The 24210-nt window shown below is 36.5% G+C and overlaps 1 protein-coding gene across 1 annotated transcript in view; it reads right to left on the bottom strand.

The window, feature by feature from the left end:
* Positions 1 to 1888: 1888 nt before the first annotated feature.
* Positions 1889 to 24210, bottom strand: part of mgat4c (mgat4 family member C) — a 403556-nt gene continuing 381234 nt past the window's right edge. Inside the window, exons 6-8 of the mRNA XM_030137383.1 lie at positions 9283 to 9434; positions 8525 to 8672; positions 1889 to 3539 (exon numbers count right to left, since the gene is read on the bottom strand). Of these exons, the coding sequence (XP_029993243.1) occupies positions 2383 to 3539; positions 8525 to 8672; positions 9283 to 9411 (1434 nt within the window). The 5' untranslated portion in view covers positions 9412 to 9434 and the 3' untranslated portion in view covers positions 1889 to 2382. The remainder of the gene's footprint in view (positions 3540 to 8524; positions 8673 to 9282; positions 9435 to 24210) is intronic.

Here is a 24210-nt window from a genome sequence, read left to right as displayed (position 1 = left end):
GATATCGGCCAATATGCTGGATATTGGCTTTTTTTTAGCCCCCAAGTTCGGTATCGGCATTAGCCCCAAAAATCCCATATCGATCGGGCTCTAATTCCAACCATTCCAAAGTAATTCACCATTATTTATAATAATATTATCCTCTTCATTTGACATTTTTCATTGAAAATCTGGCATTTGCCAATATTTAATTTACTCACCATGTAGATAAGAGGTGCAAATCGAAAGGTTATTTTTAACAGAACGGAGAAAACAGAAGCAAATGTGACCTTTTCAACAAAATATATCATTAACTGATCTCATTAGCCCTAACCCCCCCTAACGTTTACCCTCAACCTGACCCACATTCACTACAGAGCCTCTGAAAGTCCAAATGGGTTACATCTGATCACAATGAAAAGCTGAGAAACTGCACTTTAACTGAAGTATTTGAATATATTAATAGCATTAATGGCTGAGAAGTTACTAAACATAAATGATCAGTAGATGCTTTGGTTGCGGGCAGCTGTTCAGGTCTTTGAGGGTTGTTTAAACTGTTCTGGAGGTTCATGGTGGACCAACACCTGAGTGTGTGTCACACCTGAATGTCCGAAAAGTTTGTGAAATTCACTACAATCTGTCATCTTCATAAATGGCTGAATCTGATGTTCACGTTATTTTTTTGTCTCATTTTTAACTTCTCTTTTTTTTTTTTTTGCCAATTACAGTGTTGTATGACTGTAATTGGTGTAAAAGTCCGAACCATCCCAGATGAATTTTATGTTAACAATCTAAAGAATTGTCTAGATCAGTGGCATCAAACTCATTTTAGCTCAAGGGACACGTATACCCCAATATGATCTCAAGTGGGCGGGACCAGTAAAATAGTGTGAAACAGTGAAGAAAGTACAATGTAAGACAAAGACAATCTAATCTAAATTGTAAGGGAAGAATTTTCTACAGAATCTTACACTGTATTTGGCCGAGGGGGATTAAAAGTACGCAGCATGTTATGTTTCATATTTGTTCAGATTATTCACGTTCTTCATTTCAATCACATGGGCCAGTAAAATAGTAACATAACAACCTATAAATGATGTCAAACATGGACAAAAATTTGATAAACATGAACAAAAAGAACAGAAATAAACAAAAAGCAACCAAAAAATAAATAAAAATCAACAAATATGAACAAAATACATAATACGGACAAAACATGTTCAAAAACTAATTTAAAAAATTGAGAGACAACAAAATGTTAAAATTGCATTTGGTTCTTTTAAGACATTCCAGGTTGATCATAATTGTTCAGGTTATACATGTTTAACCTCCTAAGACCCAGGAAATGTCAGCAAAGTACAAGCTTTTTTTGTTTTTTTATTAAATAAGTGCCTATATTGGAAACATCGTGATTTAACAGTTTTTTCAGATGCAGTTTTTAAAATTTTTATGGAATGTCCTGTGTTGTGGACAGTTTTCTTTTCTTTTTTCTTTTTGTATAAAGTTGTGAAACTCTTGTCCACAAATCTGGACAGAAAACCCATAGCTGGGTCTGAGGAGGTTAAGTTGATGTTAAAAGATAGTTTGTAAATGTAAAGATTTTCATGTAATTTTACTTCTTTACATTAAAACAAAGAGAAACATTTGAGGTTGTCATTATTTAGAGGATACTATGATAGTATTTTACTGGTTGGACCATATTGGTTTGTATGTGGAACCGGAACAGAAATGATTTTAACATCCTTGATTGTTAATATCTTCAGTGTAATTTTTGTAATTTTTTTCATCCCACGGGCCCGACTGGACCCTTTGGTGGGCCAGTTTTGGCCCCCAGGCCGTATGTTTGACATCTGTGGTTTAGATGATCCAGACCAAAAACCTGGTGTTTGTTCTGCACCGTGGTTTTGCAAATCTGAACCAACCAAAATAGGTATGAAAACACCTGAGACACAGTATGTTCCCCTTAATTTGTCACCTGTCTGTATTATAACGCAGCAATTATCATTTTACTGATAATCTCTCTGAAACCATGATAACAAGTCAATTATTATTTTGATCCCCTTCAACGATAATCTCCCAGCCCTCTGTCAGGATAGCTATCTGAAGCTGAAACTAAACAAAGTCTGCTAAACGCTAAAGAAACGGTACTGTGAATACTCTGAGGTCAGCTGAACAGTCCTTCATGACTGGGAAGATGCTCCACTAAGGTTTCAACTTGCAAGTATAAAAAACTATAGATTGATCTGGCAATCAAAATGAGTATCAATAAATACATACAAAATGAATAAATAAACCTGTAAATACATACATTAGTAAATAATAATAATAATAATAATAATAATAATAATAATAATAATAAAAACCTTTGCCTCTATGACGTACTAAGTGTCTCTGTGTGAGTCCTCATTGGTTGGGGGGTTGTGTCGTCCATAAACTTATACTTCTAATAATCAGCCACTCTTTCTGACTGGCTGTGACCACAATGCGTACACACTCGATATCAAAGGCGATTTTGTGGTCTACGTCTTGAACCTCAATATTGCCGTTTTTAAACTCTCCTATTGTGATGTAGGAGGAACACTGCTTCCCTTTTTTAGTTCCAATTAGTTTCTCTCCTACTTCCAGAGCTCCGTGGTGAAGAATGTCATTTTGACGGTCATCAGAACCAGTGGCAATCTTAATTTTACTAATTTTGGTGGATTTATTAAAGACTATGACAAAAAAGTCTCCAGTGGAAGGAGGTTTCCCCCAGAAGTATTCGTCTACAGTGCTGTAAGCCTTGGTGGCATCATAGTTCTCAAAGACGTTGATGTTGGTGTAAAGGCTGGCAGGTGGGTTGTCAGGAATGTCTAGAGAGTCTTCCTCAAAGTCGTCGTCCTTCAGCTTGTTCTCTGCTCCCTTGTATGAGGAGTAGTAGCCCATGTGCTGGAACAGTGACGGTTTGAAGCGGATCACGTCCTTCTGGGCCAGCAGACCTCTGAAGTGGATCAGGAGCCAGTCGCAGGGCATCTCCTGGTAGAACATGAGCAAGAAGTGAGCCAGACGTGGCAGGTCTTTGGAGTGGTACAGCTTCCCAATGTATCCCAGCTTGGAGAACTCCAGCATCACCCAGTAGGATCCCTCTCTGGACGTGATCACCTTCTTCAGCGCCGTGAGAAAGTTCCTGGAACAGCGCACGTCGTCTTCTAACATCATGTAGAAGTGAGACAGGTTCGTGCAGAAGTTCAGGAGGAAAGCGTAATCCACGTTTTGCTTCGAGCGGAAGCGGACCCTGTCCTCTGGGTCGTTGTAGTTCCTTTTTAAGCCGTCCAGAGAAGGGTAGTACTCCTCTGGAGCCTGGATGACCAGGAGGCGTCCGGCGATGATGTGGTGGGCGAACTTCCGGGTGATTTCCTGCACCAGGTTCTCACACCAGGCCAGGTCAAAGTCCGCCAGGTGGACCACAACCACGATCTCTTTGAGCTCCTCATAACTGGACTGATCAAAGATGGATTTGATGGTTTCTAGAAGATAGTTCCCCCTTTTTCTTTTGACTGAAGACAGTCCGATGGTGAGATACTCTGTGAACAAAAGGGATTTTTTAGAGAAATGATGTAGTAATACATACATACATACTGCAATTTAAGACAAATTACACTGTAAAAAATTCTGTAATTTAACTGAATTTTCATTGTTTATTTTACAGTTTTTTCCTGTATTTTTAAGATACAGGAAAATGTCAATGAAATGACAAAAACAGACTGTGATTTTACATGTCAAATGTAAAATAACATGAAAAAACTGTAACTGTGAATAACCCAAAAATTTCCATTTTTTTTCTTTTTTCACAGAAAAATGCAGTTAAAATACTCTTGCAAATGTATCATGATTTCACAAATATTTCTTTTCTATTTATGAGATTAAACTGTTAATTTAAAGTTTAATACTGTAAAAAATAAATAAATAAATAAATAAAATGAAGTAAAATTACTGACAATTAACCATAAAAGAAGTATTTGTTCTGTAAGTTTAACTTGTTTGTTAATTGAAAAATATCTTGTGTAATTACAGGAGGTTTCACAGCAAAAATGTGGAATAAATGTATTTTTGTGAATGTATAACATGTATAAGCACTGATAAACTGTCCAAATACAGTTTTTAGCAGTGGATTGGACAACTTAGTCTCATTGAAAATTATTTATATATATATATATATATATATATATATATATATAGGTCATTTGAATGTTTTAATACATGAAAATATTCTTTATTAAACATTAAAAAGTAAAACAAAAAATATGCAAAATTTCATGTAAAGTTAGGGCAAAAAAACGTATTTTAATTATGGAAAATTACCGTATTTTTATGAGATGGTTATTTTCCATTATTTTCCAGTATTTTTTCGGCACCCCTGCTGCTGGAATATTACCGATTTTTTACTTTTTTTTTTTTTTTTTTTTTTTTACAGTGTATCTGAATTTTACTGCAACACCATTTATTGTCTTCCAAAAAACTTCTTTACTTTACAACATAATGCACATTTTTGTCTTTTATGAATATAAAATCAACACAAAGCATGAATTTTAACAAGAATAAAAAGCATTGAAATGTATGAAAACTGAATTGTTAGTTCTTGTAAATGCTGGAACATCCCAGCTGAAAATTTGTGCATGAGAAAAATAAACTTGAGCTTGATTTCCACCACAGATCAAAAAACTTAAATAATAAATAAACATAAATCTCAGATAACCACATTAAATAATTGTTTTGATTCCGTGTCTGATGGCATTGATTAATTGATTTGTACTTTGGGTGCTTGTTTGTCTTTGGTTGCGTTGTTATGAAAGTGTACAACAGAATCATTTTCTTTCCTCAGTGTGATCTTTTTTGGATTGAAATGGAATACACTGTGCATAGTTACTATACAGATAATTCATGTAGATCTGCTCTGCATTTTGTACCGGACAGAAGAGAAACATTCTTAAAGTATTACAAAAGAAACATGAGCTTACACAATCCACAGCTTTGGAAGTAATGCGCTGTATTTTATTGATCTTTGGGGTAAGGATTCCATTTACTGAATATGATCTTTCATTGAAAAAAGAGAAAACACACATTTCCTGGTCTTCATCAGTGTATTTTTTCCCTTAAATACATGATCATCTGTTAGAGACCTTCTAATGACAGTATTATTTCCTGTAGACTCTTCCTGGGCTCTTAAAACTCAACTGAGCCCAGAGGTGCAGGACGTCACAGCTGATTTATTTTATCATTCTGATTTTTCATGAATTTGTCCATCAGTTTGTTCCTAATCACCTCATTTTATGGTTTTCTGTTTCTGTTTTAATTAGTACTGGGATTGAGGAGGTGGCCCAGCTCCCCCTGAGGTTTTAATACAGTTTAATGGTTTATTTAGTTCATATTTACCTCAAATTGTATTTAAAATACCACAGACTCTCAGGGGGAGATTTTGACTCTCTGTCATTTTTATACTTATATCATTTGGTGTTAACAGTTCTGTGTAAACTCTGTCATTTTAAGTGATGTACAAATTGGAAAATCTGAATTTATAATAATAATAATAATAATAATAATAGTAATGGATTGGATTTATATAGCACTTTTCTAGACACCCAAAGCGCTTTACATTATTGACCCATTATTCATTTGCTCTCACATTCACACTCTGGTGGTGGTAAACTACATTTGTAGCCACAGCTGCCCTGGGACAGACTGACAGAAGCGTGGCTTATATACACTTATGCAACCGTTACTGCGACCAAGGTCTGTAATTTTTGCAATTAAAGACAAATAAATATAGAAGTCTGAATGACTTTGGGTTTATTTCAGTTAAATTATATATGCGTATATAAAATAGCACTTTACTTGAATGTAGATAAAACTTGAGGTAAAAGCTTTTTCTTGTTCAAGAAAGTTGTTTTACGCGATGCACAAATTAACTGCAACTTTACTGATTGAATGTTTTTCAAGTAACATGAATATCGTTAGTATTTATGATTGACCATCTCCAATTTGCTTCATACGACAAGGCTGAAACTTTGGGTATTATTATTGTGACATTATTGTGAAAAAATATTGTGGAATAAATGTAGACCTTTCATGCAGTGTCTTGTGTTGAATTTATTGGAAAAATTGTGTAGTTTCAGAATTTAACATCCAAAAATGTGCATCACTTGTCCTTGTGTGACTTGTTGCATGATGTTTGCTGAAAAGTGGGCAAAAATTATCCTTTTTCAGTGACAAATAATTTGAAAACCCATATTAATCCTGTTGCTGCTTGTAAATGTTCATTGAACTTGCTTCCTTTTAACCTTAGAAGAAGAGCTTCTGGTCTGACCTTTTGAATGAGGATCAATTTCAGTGATTTCACTTTGTCAATGACGTCAGATCAGCCAGTTCCTCAGAAGACGTCCTGGGACAGTTGGGTCTGGATTTTTTGGCTTCTATGTAAGAATTGGACTTATAATTCTTTATGTAGAGTTAACATTATCATAAATCTGTATGTGTTATACACCATTCTCTTTCTTTTTCTGCTGTGAATAAAGAATTACCCAACAATTAAGTCTATTCTAATATTAGATCAGTCAAATCATTACTTTTACTAACCCTACCCCCATCAGTTTTTAGTTTGGGAAAAAATACAGACCACTGTAAAAAAAAAAAAAAAACCTTGCATTCACTCAATTTTCAATATCTAGCCTCCAAAATTTAATCAATTCTGCCCACTTACATGGGCTACAATTAGTTTATATTATTTAGGCCCATTTACTTTCCTAAAGTGAGATCAAGTTTTTTTACAACCAAATTTTCATATTGGTTTTTGAAACTGCCACCGATTTGTTAGATTTGGACTTTCTCTGTCAATGATGAAACCAATTTAAGCAGAGATTTTGCATAAATGATTTCAGATTCAGATTCCTGAGAAAATTTGACCCTAACCTGACATATTTTCAGTCTATAACCAAGAACTTGAATTTTCGCCCTTAATGTCACTAAAATGCAACTCAAACCTTGAACCTTGTCATACTTTCAGAAAACAGTGTTTCAGCTTTACATCTTCATTATATTTTGGGATATTGGGGCTACTTTCCCTCATAAATATTGTTTGGCTAAAGATCCCACCTTCGTTTATTCTGCCTGTATTAATACAGATATTCTATTTCTAGTGATATAATTGCTTTTAGACCTTGTCATTCATTTCAAATATGCATATGAACTATGTTTCGGTTTAGTTTTAATATACCTTTCTTTTCTGACTATAGCTGTATCGTCTATAAATATAAATTAAACAATCAATGAAAACTCAAAACGCATCTGTTTAGGACCTCTTTCTCTTTATGACCACATTTTCACTGTCCAATTATTAACCTGCCTTTTATTTTTTACTCAGTTTTATTGCTTGTTTTATATTCTCCTGTTTTACTGTACGGTGTCCTTGAGCGCCTATAAATAAAATGTATTATTATTAGGGTGTCCCATTTTTGGGACTTCTTTTCCAATCAAGATCTTAATTTGACCAGATAATCTCATATATATTAGTAACTCCCCAAAAAAATTTCAGCCCAATTCGTGAAGTTTTAGACCCCCCCCCCCACCGCCATCTTTAAGGTGCCTGTCAGCCGAGTGCAGAAAACCCATTTTTCAATGGAAAATCCTGCATTTGTCGGTTAGTTCTGCCATATTTGCTCATGCAAATGTCATATTAGAGGTTTTAGGAAAGGCTGCTGTCCTTTGTGAAGGTCTCAACTCATGTACAGGTCAAAGGTCACATGATTTTAGACAAAGTCAAGGTCATTTGACACTGAAAAATGGGTAAAATCACAGGTTTTTGCTGATTTCTTTCTTGCCTAGTCTTATTTCACAGATCTGCACTCAGGGCTTTGACTGGAGAACATCTGATCCTAGATTACCCATCTGGTACCCTCCCTTTTCTTCAGTTCAGCAGGTACCGACAATTGCAGGATTTTCCATCGAAAAATGGGTTTTCTGCACTCGGCTGACGGGCACCCTAAAGATGGTGGTGGGGGCGGGTCTAAAACTTTACGGATTGGGCTGAAATTTTTGGGGAGTTACTGATATATAAGAGATTAACTGGTTAAATTAAGAGCTTGATCGGTAGAGAAGTCCCAAAAATGGGACGCCCTTATTATTATTATTATTATTATTATTATTATTATTATTATTATTATTATTATTATTATTAATAATAATAATAATAATAATAATAATAATAATAATAATAAAAATAAAAGTAAAAATAAAATCCAAGACATCACATATATGACTAGATAATCAGTAAGGTAAGATGATAAGCTGGTATTGATTCCAGCAGGTAATGAATTTCTCTTCATCCAGACATTGAGAGTCATGTTTAAATATAAAGAGCCTCTGTGGTGCAGATACATTTTAAATCTTAACGTTACAGGTTTTAACTTTTAGGTCTCAGTCTTCACTTAGGCTCACAGATATGACTTCCTGCGACTCTCCCGGGCTCGTGAAAACAGTCGATGTAAATTGCTCTTTAATGAACCACTAAACTTACTCTTGCGGTTCAGCGGGGTTCCAGCAAGATAACGGTACGTGACATTAATGGTTCCAGAGAAATTACTGAGGTCTCTGAAGGTGTGAACATATCGCTCTGAGCTCGCAGGGTGGACTGATGTTTCCCTGAGCTGCCTTTTATCCTCTTCCTGCAACAACATAAAAAAACAACAACAAAAAAAAACAGATTACTGCATATTATGTAAAGCTGAGGAAAAAAAAAACACATCCCATGCAGAAAATAGACCGGAAACTGATTTTGTCTTTGAATAATTCAGCTGTAGGGAGTATCAAATTTTTCTTCAACGTGTCCCGAGCATCCTGAACTTGTGACAATATGTGTTTTGTTGTGTCTGAGCGAACCCTGGACGTCTGAAGACAAAGGGAATAGTAAATCCCTCCAGGCGCTTTGAGGAGCCCAGCAAATGGACTTGAGAAAAGTAACAGGGAGCTGAAAATGCGAACGAGCACTTAATAATTTAAATAACAAACACAGATAATGTAGTGTGATTACCAAGTTTTGATGCCATCATGAATAAGAAATAAATCATCTGCTTGATTTCAACTTGGGTCCAAATGATGAAAATTTAAAGATGTTTCCTTTTAAAACAAGCAATTATAAAAGGGACAACATGCACAGAGTCAACACAACAAGAAATCGCTTGGTTTTAAAGACGTTTTTTTTGGTCAAATTTGTTATTCAGATCTGAAGAGGAAACACAAATACAGTAATAGGAGAGTACAGTGTTCAGTACTAACCAGCACGTAACCATCTTCAATGTAGAGATTTAGAAAGAGGAGGAAGGTGATGAGGAAGCCGAGGAAGGGCATGGTGGAGCGTTTCCTCAGACACCTCATCTTGTCCAGGGATTTCCACAGCAGCCTCATGCTCTTCGGTCACACACTGGAATCTGCAACAAGAAAAACACCAGAGACAGGAGGTTAAGCTAGCCTCGGCCAAAGGTCAAATCTGAGGCAAGGGGCTATACCAGGGGTCTGCAACCTTTATTATCCGTCAGAGCCATTTTGCCCCCTCTTCCGCCAAAAATAATAGTCTGGAGCCGCAAAAAATAACAGAGGTTATAAACTTTAAAAAGTTTTAATCTTTTTTTTTTTTTTACTGTTACAACCACTCAATACAACAATCAAAAGTGCAGTGTGGAATGGATTCTGGAGTATGATTACTCTAAAAGTACACAGTAAAAGTATTTCATAGTTTTTGTGCTAATAGTATATGAAGTACTAATACCAAATATACCAAATTCATGAGGTACTTATTGGAAAAAATAATTTTATTCATCATTGAATTTAGTCTTAAAGCCTATTTCAGATGAAAAAACAAACACTTTTGGAGCTTGGAAGGGAATCTGGAGTATGATTACTCCAAAAGTACACAGTAAAAGTAGGTCATAGTTTATGTGCTAATAGTTTATGAAGGACTAATACCAAAAATACCAAATTCACAAGGTACTTATTGTAAAAAAAATTTTTTATTCATCATTGAATTTAGTCTTAAAGCCTATTTCAGACAAAAAACTAGACACTTTTGGATCTTGGAAGGGATTTTTGAGTATGATTACTCCAAAAGTACAGAGTAAAAGTATTTCATAGTATTTGTGCTAATAGTATATGAAGTACTAATACCAAATATACCAAATTCATGAGGTACTTATTGGAAAAAATAATTTTATTCATCATTAAATTTAGTCTTAAAGCCTATTTCAGATGAAAAAACACACTTTTGGAGCTTGGAAGGGAATCTGTTGTAGGATTACTCCAAAAGTACACAGTACTCATACTCATACAGTCGCTCTATGAAAAGTATCGCTCTTTATGGAAATGATTCTCTTCCAAACTCAACACTGCCTACACAGTTCCCAGTTGTACCACTCCATATTCTCCATCTGGGTTCACATCTGCAAGCTCCCAGAAAACAGACAGAATTACCTGAGTAATAAACAAAGGACGGACAGAACCCTGCGTCCGTCTGCATCTGCATCTTTAACGTAGAGCAGAAATGAGCCCTTACTGTTGTTGTCCAGAAGGCACATTCGCTCCATGCAGCTCATCTACCGTAATTGTCGAATGAGTAGCGCACAAGAAAAATGCTAGCGGCTGGACTGACCGCAGTAAAGGGAGGAGCCACTACAAGGAGGAGGAAGAGACGCAGTAAAGGGAGGAGCCACTACAAGGAGGAGGAAGAGACGCAGTAAAGGGAGGAGCCACTACAAGGAGGAGGAAGAGACGCAGTAAAGGGAGGAGCCACTACAAGAAGGATGAAGAGACGCAGTAAAGGGAGGAGCCACTACAAGGAGGAGGAAGAGACGCAGTAAAGAGAGGAGCCACTACACATGAGGCTCCAGAGTCGCAGGCTGACCACCCCTGGGCTATACTTTAGGCATTTCTCGATCCGCGTTCTTGTCTATTCAAAAGGTGCCCTATTGTCAGAAAAGGGTTAGTGTTAGATTTATCGACTAAATCCAAACTGATTTTCTGACAATAAGGTGGGCACCGTCTCTTCTTCTGTTCTTGCAATCTCATGAAACGTTTAAAAGTTCGCTCAAACCAAGACTGGATGAATTCCCAGATGTTGTTCTCGTGTGCTAGCTTAAACCAAGGATGCGCTGGTTGGTGACTTGTGTAGACTTTGCTGCAAATATCCCCACATGCATTTCGTGTTACTCTCGAAGGCAAAGGCAGCTTCTGTGATAGCTAAATTCACAAATGACGACCAACAGGAGATGATGAGACACAATGTTGGAACATGCTCGAGAGGCAGAGCAGTGAGAAAATACATCTTTATTATCCTGATATGGGATTCTACCAAATTTGTTCATCCAGTTTTGAAGAATAAAAAAAATGACTAGTCAAAACAAGAAATCGCTTGGTTTTAAAGGCGATTTTTGGTTAAATTTGTTATTCAAATCTGAAGACAAAACACAAATGTACTGAAACCAAATCAGTGACATATTGTGGTGGATTCCAGGGATACGTTAGGGAAGGTGTGTCAAACTCATTTTAGTTCAGGGGCCATATTCAGCTAAATTTGATCTGAAATGGACTGAACCAGTAAAATAATAACATAGTAATATATAAATAATGACAACTCCAAACTTTTCTCTGTTTTAGAGCGAAAAAGTAAATATACATTAAGAAAAAGTTTACATCTACAAACTAACCTTTCAAAAGAAGTGAATAACATGAACAAACTGAAAAAAAATAAGTGTAATTTTAACAATATTTTGTCTCAGTTTATCATTTACACATGTATGTTATAATTTACAGATCGCAGTGGATCTACAAATACACAAAACATTTAACAACAGGCAGAATATTGTTAAAATTGTACTTCTCTTAAGATATTTCAGGTTGTTCATATTTAATAATAACAATAATAATAATAATAATAATAATAATAATAATAATAATAATAATAAAAATAAAAAAAAAAATAATAATAGATTTTATTTATATAGTGCTTTTCATAGAACTCAAAGACACTTTACATACAGCAGATAATAACAGAAACCAAACACATTAAAAACAGATAAAAAACCAGGTGCAAAAGGCAGGTGTACAAATACAAAACAATTAAATAATAAAATTAAACATTAAAAGCAATCTTAAATAAATGAATATTTGTTCAGGTTATTCATATTTTTTGCAAAATTATACTTTGTTTTAGTGTAAATGCATGAAAATATTTACATTTACAAACAGAAAAATTTGGAGTTGTCATTATTTCTATGTTATTATGATAGTATTTGACTGGTCCTGCCCACTGGAGATTGAATTAATCTGAATGTGGAACCTGAACTAAAAGGATTGTTAATATCTTCAGTGTAATTTTTGCATTTCACAAATTCATCCCAAGGGCCGGACTGGACCCTTTGGCGGGCCGGATTTGGCCCCAGGCCACATGTTTGACACCTGTGTGTTAGGGAGTCAATGGTGGAAATCAGAGGTGATTTCTCTCAGACTGCAGGGGAAGCCTGGCTTCCCCGAAAATTACGAAAATTAAATGGTGAAATCTGTTCGGTTGTGTTGACATTTAATTGACTCCAAATGTGTTAGAACACGTTCATCTCACAGACGAGTTCGTTCAGAATCAGCTTTATCACAAATCACAGACTGGATGTTGTTCACTTCTCCTCCATTCCCGTGTCTGTGTTTTCTCCTCCATCTCTGCTCAGTGCATTTGTCCGTAGACGCTCAGCGTCCATGCACTTCAATGGGACTGAGTGGAACTGTTTTTTTCATTGCCTCAAAACTGGACGGTAATTGGATAAATGCCACCATGTTGTTCCGCCCCCAGATGCTCAGCGTCTCTGGGGATGAATGGAGCTGTGGGCGGAGCTTGGCCGGGCTGGACGCTGAGCTTCCACGTGCTGATTGGAGGTTCAGTCGAAAGGTTGAATCCCATTTGATTGACAGCTAGTTTGAGATCTCCTCCTTCACTGACAGAGTTCAGTTTAATACCGTCACACATTCTGCTGTGAAATCAGAGAGAAACCACTACAAAATTACTTGTTCACTTCTTGCACTGTAAATACACAAATATACAAATCACAAGGATCGGGGGGGGTGAATTTATGTTTATATAACTTGACAATTTTTTTGATGTAAGCCGACAATGAGCTTCCCCTGTCTGAAAGACGAGCAGCCGCCACTGATGTGGAAATACAGCAAAGCCAAGAAGGAAAGTTCACAAGCACCCAGCGTCCCAGTTACAGACTGGTGTTCTGAGGAAGTCTGTTCACTGGGACCATTTTTAGCAACACCCTCCTCGCTGAGATCGGACTTGCAAACTCGGCACTTGATATTGAGAAAGGCCTTTTGACATGCTGTGAAGGTGCAGTCAGAAAATAAGTGTCCTTCAGGTTAGGGAGAGCTGTCAGCAGTGGAGGTCGTCAACTGGACCAGAAAACAAAAGCAGCCCAATGCAACAAATACACAATGTCAACACAGCGAACCTCATAAAACATTTGTAGAGGCATCACAAGGAGGCGTATGATGAATTTAAGGAGGCAGCGGGAGCCAAGAGGAAAGATGAGCCGTGATAATGCTAGAAGGCTTTAAGAAGTGAGCGGCGGCCCCCAGACGGCAACGAGGCTGAGTTACACAAACTCAAGTTGAATGTGTTGTACAAACCTGGTACAGATACCCAGCACAGTCACTTCCATTAGAGCTGAACACTTCTCTTAATGGGAAATGTCTTTTATCAAATTTTGCGTATATTTTGCCTCACTGCATTCATGTTACAGTGGAATACTCATTCCTTTTTTGACTGACATTAAAGTTTGGCACTTTCTTTTTCTTCTGTATTCTGTGACCTTCTGCTTAATGCAGCTGACTTAAAAATGTTGCTAAAAGTTTTTCAGTTTTTGCTGTTCTTTCTACGTAGCCCTTATGGCAGTGTTTTTCAACCTTGAGGTTGGGACCTCACATGGGGTCACCTGGAATTCAAATGGGGTCGCCTGAAATTTCTAGTAATTGATAAAAATAAAAATAAAAACGTACTAATAAAAATATATGGTGAGTTGACAGAGACAATCCCAATCCATAAAAGACATGACAAAGTGTGAGTCTGAAACTGCAGCACTGTGGTTCTGTTTATCTGTCAAATGTTCATTGTGGTCAGTTTCAGATGCTGCAGCTCTTTCATAATTCATAGTTTGAGTTCTTGTTTGTTCAGTATTAATTGTCAGTAAATCCAAACTGGACTGACTGTACATATCCTGACCAAGGAAAATAAAATTCTCCCTTTTTGCAGTAATCTACACCTGGATTTACTGCCTCTGTCCATAATAATATACATTATATAGACTAAATGTCATATAAAATTAACATTTATTTGCAACATAGTATAGCAAACTATTACATGATCAAAAACAAATTCATTTTAGCAAAAAAATGTCTCTGTTTTGAATGTCTGAGGTCGCCAGAAATTTGTGATGTTAACCCTTTCATGCACAGTGGTCACTACAGTGGACAGTTATTCTACAGCTGTTCTCTTGTATATTTATGTTTTTTTTTGTTTTAGTTGTGTATCAGACAACTTTGCTGTTCTTGATAAACCTGATCTGCAGTAACATGTTTGAGAGTAAATCAATTGCTATTTGTTATTAGACTGTAATTAACAGTTTTCTTAAACAAAAAGTTTTTTTTTTCACGTTATCTTGATGAAGTGAGTAATAACTAGTATTAAAGTATGCTAAAATGTGAGAAAACATCAGATTAGCTGCTTTAAAAAAAAATTTCATCATTTTCACACAGTATATCACCTTCTGATATTGCATTTTAAATACATGTTTCTTTCTTTCAAAAATTAAACGTATAGTGTCCAGCTGAGTAGGCATTTTTGTAACTCCATAAAAAACAGGTTCATAAAAAAATTCAATCACGTTATTTTTTTCATGGCTAAAGAGGAATAAAAACACTCAGAAAAAAAATCTTGACTAAGGACCTCATAATTCATGCATCAAAGGGTTAAAATGGGGTCACGAACCAAAAAAGGTTGGAAACCACTGCCTTATGGTGATGTGAAAAAAAAAGCGCAACCACAAGTTACTTATCTCGTGGCCATCCATTACTACCAGTGTGTGACCACAAGACCATTCACTTATGAGACTGCTGTATGTATATGTAGCACACTGACTCGATGCTCTTACCAACATCGAACACGGCAATTTGATTTCATTTTATTTTCACCTTGGTATGAACTTCTGTGATATACTCCAAACACAGGTAAGGCCTGGGGTTTCAGTACAGCGCATTAGTAACTTGTGGCCACGCATTAATTTTTTTCCTCACATCACCAAAGGAGCTCCGTAACTTTCTCTATTTTTCCTCAAAATGCACAATTATATATTTACATAGTCATGTAAAACAGGGGTGGGACAATATAAGCTCAGCTTCTTCCTACACCAGGGGTGTCAGACTCATTTTGGTTCAGTTCTATATTTAGCCCAATTTGACCTCAAGCAGGCCAGACCAGTAAAATAATGACTAATAACCTATAAATAACAACAAATCCAAGTTTTTCATTTTGTTTTAGTTCAAAAAACCCCAATTAAATTATGAAAATATTAACATATATATATATATATATGTATATATATATATATATATATATATATATATATATATATATATATATATGTATATATATATATATATATATATATATATGTATATATAACATTACAAAAAAAGAAGTGAACAATCTGAAAAAACAGAAATTTCATTTGAAAAATTAATTAATTTTAACAATATTATGCCTCGACTTATTATTTATACATGTACATTTACACACAATGTTACATAAACATTTAGTAACAGGCAGAATATTTGTTCAAATTGCACATTTTGGGTTGTTCATCTTTTTTATTTATGTATTTGTTTGCATTGTATTGTGAAAGAATAGTTTTGTAAATGTAAATATTTTCACAGTATAATGTTATTTTTTTTTACTAAAATTCCATCCATCCATTATCCAGCGCTTATCCGGGGCCGGGTCGCGGGGGTAACAGTCTAACCAGGGATGCCCAGACTTCCCTCTCCCCAGACTCCTCCTCCAGCTCTTCCGGGGGGACCCCGAGGCGTTCCGAGGCCAGCCGAGAGATATAGTCTCTCCAACGTGTCCTGGGTCTTCCCCGAGGTCTCCTCCCTACTAAGATTCCTACTAAAATTTTTCCCACATAATTTTTCACAAAGAAAATTAGTAGTTGTCATTATTTATGGGTTATTGTGTTGTTATTTTTACTTGAGATCACATTGGTCTGTATGTGGAACCTGAACCAAAAGGATTTTGACAACCCTAACTGTTCAGGTTCACTTTTGCACTTTCATCCCGCGGGCCGGAATGGAACCTTTGGCGGGCCAGATTTGGCCCCCAGGCCGCATGTTTGACACCTGTGTTCTACACAATTTCAAACACAAAATGTTGTTAAAGAGCCACAATGAAATAGTTGTACATTGTGTGACATTTTTTTCTTGTTTTGTTAACTTATTGCCTTCAACTTTCTGGACTTGCCTGTTTAAATTTGTTATTTCTTTTTGCCTTTTGTTTGTCTTTATGTTTTATGTTAGAAATGAAATTTATCATTATCATTTGTCTGTGTCCATGTATTGGCTTTAGTTTCTTAAAAGTATTAATATTCCTCTCCAAATCATTTCCTTCTGTATTGAATTAGTAAATACTGATATCATCTGAAAATCCAGCACCAGCCACTGATTTAACCTGTTAAAATTTATTCTTTTTGCCGAAGACAAAGCTGTGGTTAGGCTTACAACAGAAGAAACCTACTGTGCATATATTAGACTCCATTTCAAAGGAGACATCTTCTGTTTCTGTTTAACATGTAGCTGAAACACAATCTACATCAGAAAAAACAGGGCTCAGATGTTACCCTCACCTTAAAGTCAGATAGAGGTTTAGTGGTTTAGTTACACTTTAACGAGCCAAACACAGAAACTAGACGATATTTCCTTTCAAATAAAGATATGAGAGTTCCAGGAAGTATGGACGTTAACAGATTAAGTTTGTAGTTTATTGGTCATGCAAAGGTTTTACTGAGTCACCCATAAACTCTGTGAATTGAATGTAATAAACCTCTGTTGTATGAAGCTCTGCAGAGACAGACATCTCATACACTGAGTACTAAAGCAGGGTGGATGTCTGCTGTTTAACCATGTATGAATACTGTAGGTGGACATTTGCAGGATTCTTGATTCTGTGTTCCTTGTAAGTCCTGAGATAGGGATACATCGGCAGGGGTTTGGTGGAACATGTCTCACACAAACATGTCTACACTTAAAGAATCTTTCAATATCCTTAAACATCATTTACATGTGAAAATGAGGCCCAAATATAGAGAAAAATATTAGAGCTGAAAAGATTAATTGACTTGATTCAATTAAAAATACTATTCATTTACAATCTCCCTGGATTGAAGCCTTTGTTTCCTTAATTTCTCTGCTGTTAAACATTAGTTTTACTGTTGTGTTTGACACGGACACCTATCGCAACACACATGATGCCAGGATCAACATAAGAGACGAGGATAAAAAGAGAAAATGTCTATATGTTGACTTTTGTCCATTGGATCCATTATTTATTCATTTAAACTTTGAAGCTTTAACACAAACATCACAAATATGAGTGTTTTTGTTTCAGTTGGATGTTAGTTCCATGTTCAGTTGGTAGAAGTTAGTCAGTTGGATCCAGCTAGTGAAATTTTACCATGTGTGAGTTACTGATAAAGAAAAATCCAGTTGTAAATGTTGGCTGGCTGAAGTTTCCCAGATACAGTCTTGGGTCAAAATGTTGAGAATTAACGAGAGAATGGGTTTGACTCCGAAGGAATATTAGTGTCAGAGCTACTAGATCTACTTCAAACCACTGACTGCACATGACAATACATTCACTTTACAGGTTCTATCAGTGGAACATTTATAAATCTACTGTATAAATGTACAGAAACCAATGAATATGTGTCATAACATTTTATCATATATCTTGAAAACATCAGCAAACCAGGACTTTTGTCATTTGTTTTTCAATTAATCTGATTAAAATACATAACATTTAGCACATTTTCTTTCTGAAGCAGATAATTTCTAAAAAAATAAATAAATAAATAAATTGTAGACCAGTGTAATCGATATATTAATCATTTACAAAAAAATAAATGATAGCTGCAGCTCTAAAAAACAAACAAACAAAAAAAAAACTATCAGCTAAAATTTACTTGGGAGTCAAATGAGTGGCCATTTTTGTCAAAAAAAAAAAAAAAGTTTTAAGAAATGCATAGAACTGTGTTGAAATAATGCTAATCCATTTGTGCACAGACTACTGATATTCTTTGACAGTGGAAGCTCTATTTTCATAAATATTGGATTTGGAATAGCATGTGTATGTGAAAACTTTTGCTGGTGGGCGGACGTGACATTACCCATGATGCTCTGGTCAGTACCAGTACTTTATTAGGAATAAACTTCTAGACTTACTACTGATAATTCTCCTCTTCTTCATAAATGTTAGTATTGTGGATCTAAAACAATCCCAGCTGACACAAAAACACTAAATGTGTCAGTGGACGGATGTGACATGGTTGTTGTGGATCCCATCATACTGATGCTCTGCAGCCATGTCAGCGTTTACACTAATGATCCCTGTGCCAAAACTAGGAGCACTATTATTTATTGGATAGTTTATCATCAGACTAAAGAAGAAAGAACAATATAGAATTGTTATTTCTTTATAAAAATGCTTATGATTAGAAAACTGTTGATTTAAAAAGTGACGTGTGACATTCTTAATATATGCATTGGCGTAACATAAGCAGGATGGATCAGCACCATACTCCAGATTGAACCTGTACAAATAAAACATGTGATATGTAGCAGAGAATCTGGGAAGAAAAACTGGGGAATCTAAAAGAATAGAAGATTTGTTTTTCAGGTAAATTCAGTTCAAATATAACTTGGCCATTTGTGACATGACAATATAGCATTAATTGTGCTGAATTTGGACATTTTTGAGCTGAAAACATAGTTCATATGAGCATCAACACATGGAACAGAACTGAAATCCTGTAAATGTGCAGAACTTGCATTTACCAACACAAAGTTCCTTTGGGGATTCACTTATATTGATTTCTTATGCACAAAGACATAAAAAAGACCTCTAAGCAAATTTTAGCCGCTATATATTTTGTAAAATACCTGCATTATTGTGGACGAGGCATAAAAGTAGAGCAGCACATTCCTGTATTTAATAAATCAAAGACATTCCCATAGATATCTGGTTATTTGAACACATTTTGAGGTTTGTCTATGTGACTCAGTCAGAGGCAGATGAGCAGTGACTGCACAGCTGACACAGTCTGAGGGTGAAACACCCCATTAACATCAGCAGTAACAGCATAACAGCCTACAGATGTAACACTGGCATTGGGCTTTGTTTGCCAGCAATTAGGCATCAGCATGCGCTTTTGTTCCACTGCTGTAAACCCCCTGAGATGCCTAATAGAATACAAACTACCTCTAAGCTCAGCTCAATGACCACACAGACATTGATCATTCGCACCAGGACTCGGCCGCCTCACCTGGGACTCAAACAGTCAATAGGCTTTTGTGTGAAAACTGAATTTAACGTGTCCATCCACTGCATCCTGTTTGTGCAACCTGTACTTAAATACAAGGTTTAATCCAGTTGGTAATTATGAATAATTATCATATTTAGAGCTGTTGTACCACTGTGACAGAAGAACAAACTGAACACACACAAAACAAACAGATTTACTTCATTAATTAAAATATACATAGACTCTGAAACACAGGAGGCATACGGCAAATGATGATGGATACGAACGAGACGCAAGATATGAATGTATTTACACCACTGGGGTGGGGAATTTATGTGACCACTAGAGGGACTATTGAGTCAGTCTACCGCCCAATCCCAATTCACCCTTTGGCCCTCCCCCTAACCCAGTGTTTTTCAACTTTGGGGTCAGGACCCCATGTGGGGTCACCTGGAATTCAAACTGGGTCGCCTGAAATTTCTAGTAATGAATAAAAAAAAACAAAAAAAAACATACTAATAAAAATATATGGTGAGTCAAGAAGGACATTCACAATCCATAAAAGACAAACTGAAGCTAAAACTGCAGCACTGTGGTTCTGTTTATCTGTCAAATGTTCATTGTGGTCAGTTTCAGATGCTGCAGCTCTTTCATAATTCATACTTTGAGTTCTTGTTTGTTCAGTATTAACTGTCCTCCTTGTAAATCACAGCTGGACTGACTGGACAGATCCTGACCAAGGAAAATCCAATTCTCCCTTTGTGCAGTAATCTACACCTGGATTTACTGCCTCTGTCCATAATAATATACATTATATAGACTAAATGCCCTCTAAAATTAATGTTTATGTGCAACATAGTATAGCAAACTATTACATGATCAAAAACAAATTAATTTTAGCAAAAAAAAAAAGTCTCTGTTTTGAATGTCTGGGGTCGCCAGAAATTTGTGATGTTAAAATGGGGTCATGAGCCAAAAAAGGTTGAGAACCACTGCCCTAACCCTACCCCTGCATTTTGTGCATTCACATGAAGGGGTAGGGCTGTCCCAGTTCTTGACGAGTCGGAGGGGGAGGGCTGTTTGGCCCTCAAAACGGAGATTTTCAGGACCACACTACAAACGGAGGGGTATGAGAAATCTCCCATAATTCTGTTCGAATCATCAGCAAGATGGAGGTAAACACAGCAAAAAAGTGCAGCAGCGTAACGAAAGAAACACACAAATGTATGGATTTTCTTCGTAAACAACTTAATCATTTAATTGACCGTTTAATGGCGTTTCAGTGTGTTATAGATTACACTTCTGTGGTTTGCAGATGATAGCCGCTAAAAGATGACTGAAGCCCATGGAACAGAGATGGTTACACCTGCTGACGGGATGGGAATTCAAATTCGTCGTGTCTGCTTAGAGCGGCATTGATGACGTACCAGGACTTGAAGGGTTGTCTCATTTGATAGGGGAACGGTTCAAGGAGTTGCAAGGGGTAGTGCCAAGTGCATGGGCCAAGGGTAAGGGGGAGGGCCAAGGGGTGAATTTGGATTGGGCTTAAGGGTCTCCCATGTTGAGGTAAACTAATGCCACAGGGCCTTTGACCAAAAGTGTCAGAAAGTGACAAATTGGGATGAGAACCATTAAGAAACAACTTTTAAAGTAATAGAAAAGAGGTGATAAAAATTGGATTGCCATTGTTTTGATTGACAGCTCTAGATAAATGAAAGAATGGAGTTTGATGTTGAAATGCTAGTAATTCTTCTACATGATTGAGTTTGATTATGAAGCTTATGAAGGTATAACGTTATTATGGGATGCTGTTAAGACTTCTGGGTGAAATGACAAAGCTGTTAAGACTGAGTAAATGGGTTTAAATAACTTCACTGCTGGAAATGGTAACTGTTTGGTTTCTTTAAATTTCTTTATGTTTACATATTTTTGTCTAATTTTATTAATAATAGTAATGTTTATATTATGGTTAAATAAGTCTGGCAATTTATATTTATGAGCAGGCGGGGTTGCCTGAGGTTATAGATGGCGGCTGCGGCCCATTCTAATCAATCCATTCATTGATCTGTTCACCATCGGCAGGAGCACACAGCCCATTGGTATGTAACAAACGCTATCAGCTAATGTAGACTGCTAACGGTGTTTAATCATTAATAGATGCTTGTGTATGTTATCATTTGTAATGCTAAGTTAGCGTTACTTTACAGTGGAAGGATGTTTATGTTTGTTTAACTATGAGTTGCGGGAATGCGGAAGTTCGGCTGTGGCGTGAGTGCTAATTATCAATGCTAGCCGTATCTTACGTTACCTTAAATATTCTTTAAGTTAATGATCCTGGCGACTGCCATAGTAAACGCCGTAGTAAGCGACAACGTTTAATTCTTAATCTGTAACAATGTCGCGCTGCAGCGCATTTTGGGTTTGTTTACGTTGTGGTCGGCATGTGTTACAACTTGCATGGGCATGGGCTCCCATTCATAAAAAGGGCTACGATGGCGCTGGGATCCGCTTTGCGCATGCTCCAAGAACACTAAGCCTTCTGGGTAATGTAGTTTCCAGGTTAATACAGTCACTGTAGTTAGTCTGATGTGTTTTGTCTTTTAAGTCTGTTTGTCATGTGAGAGATGACTTTGTTTGCTTGTTGTTGTGTTTTATGTGTGAAGAGTACATTGTAATTATGAATTTCTATGTGTTTGTTTCTATTTAAAGGTTTATGACCTGTGACATATCCTGTGATAAACAAAGAATAAATTAAGCAAGAAAAGGATAAACACGAGTTGTAACATTGTGTGCTACCTGTCCAGCCTTTTCGGAGGGCTAAAATTGTGAAAAGTCTGAACAGATGCTATTATCTTTACTAAGTTGTTGTTTGTTGATCCAAACTAAACTGTGACAGTTCTGACCTTGTTTGCTGGATTCAAACAGATCTTCAGTTCAGCTACTGACAACACAAACCAAACAGAAAACAGAGGAGATGTGTGGTTTTACTGTGGCTGTTTTCAGTCTAAAGACAGAGCTATGCTAACAGAGCTATAATGTAAACTATCAGCTGATGCAGCTTGGGGAGATTATTATGCTGCATTTCCACTTGGCTCGGCTCGGCTCGACTTGACTCGGCCTTTTTGTGTTTCCATTCAAAACAAGAGCGTGGAATCTGGTACCCGGTACTAGTTTTTTGGTATCACCTCCGCTGAGGTTCCAGGACTGGGGACCAGATACTAAAACATGATGTGTAAACACTGCAGACCACTGATTGGTCAGAGAGTCGTCTCTGTGACCCGCTGTTTTACAAAAAACAGATGCGGAAGTTTACAGTAAATATAGCGGTAGGTTAATCCACATGATGACAGCCTGTAAAACTACACCATGGTTTGTTGAGGAGATTCAGACGTAAAAATTCAGTGTGAGCTTGACAAGGCAACACGCAACAAGTGAGTTTATTAGCAACTCTCTGAGCAGACGACACGGAAGCAACAATGACGTCCAGGTACTGTAAAGTTGGTAGTATCCTGTAACGGAAACGGTCTTCAGGAATAGGACCTGGTACCCAAGTCGAGCTGAGCCGAGCCGAGCCCGTTCCACGCAGAGCATTAGACACAGTGAAATTTTGATCAATTGTCAAAATAGGTGGTTATGAGTTTTAGTTTAAAAACTAAAAAGTTGATGATACCATAACACAGATGTGTGTAAACAATGAGCTTAAAACTTTATTCAGTGACTGAAACTGTCAGTGGAAACATAGGGTTGATTCATTGGTGGTTTTGGTTTTAATTGTGTTCTGGTACAAGACTGACCCCTGCTGGAGAGAGTTTGGAACATCAGTACTACGCAGAACAACTTTAGCGAAGCTCAGAACTTTTAATGTTGACAAGTCTGTGTGTTATATCGGCTTTTTTTTGGCTTTGTTTTCACTCATCTGTTGATTTGGTGAATGTGAGCTGTAAAAAGTTACCGGTGTAAACTTAAATGACTAAAGTCCCAAAGAGTGGAGGATGTTTTATATGTTTTTGTCTTATAGACAGTTTGAGTTTAATTAGCTTCCATCAGGGTGGTGGTTTTTACCTCCCTGGAGGTGCAACAAACAGATCCATGAGGTCTTTCATCCCTTCAGCTATTGGCTTTTTAAACAAATGGGATTTGGCCTGTGACTAGTGAGGAATTAGGTAAATTAGGCCATCAGCTAAAATGGGTTAGATGAGGTTGGAGTGCTTTCAATTTTAATTACCAATCATGACTAAAAAAAGTTTCTCTGCTACAACAGCACTTGATTTATTTGAGCTGTTTCATTGATCTGAGGTGATCCATAACACTGGGGAGAAGAATGTGTGGGTAGTGCACTGAAAATTGAAATTACATTAACCCCTAGAAATCGGCACTGCATTTATATCAATATGTCCGCCAAAAAAATGCATAGAAATAATTTATAGAATTTATAGAAGACATGTACTCTGGTCAGTCCCTGACAAGGTTATTATCGTTAACGAAAACTAACGAAATGACGAAAACTACAGCTGAAAAAACATTTTCGTTAACTGAAATAAATAAAACTATAATTAAAAGAAAAAAATGATAACTAACTGAAACTGTATTGTGTGCT

Source organism: Sphaeramia orbicularis, chromosome 6, assembly GCF_902148855.1.
Source record: "Sphaeramia orbicularis chromosome 6, fSphaOr1.1, whole genome shotgun sequence".
Taxonomy (NCBI): Eukaryota; Metazoa; Chordata; class Actinopteri; order Kurtiformes; family Apogonidae; genus Sphaeramia; species Sphaeramia orbicularis.
The sequence above is the reverse complement of the archived record's forward strand: the minus strand, read 5'-3'. Positions and strand labels throughout refer to the sequence as shown.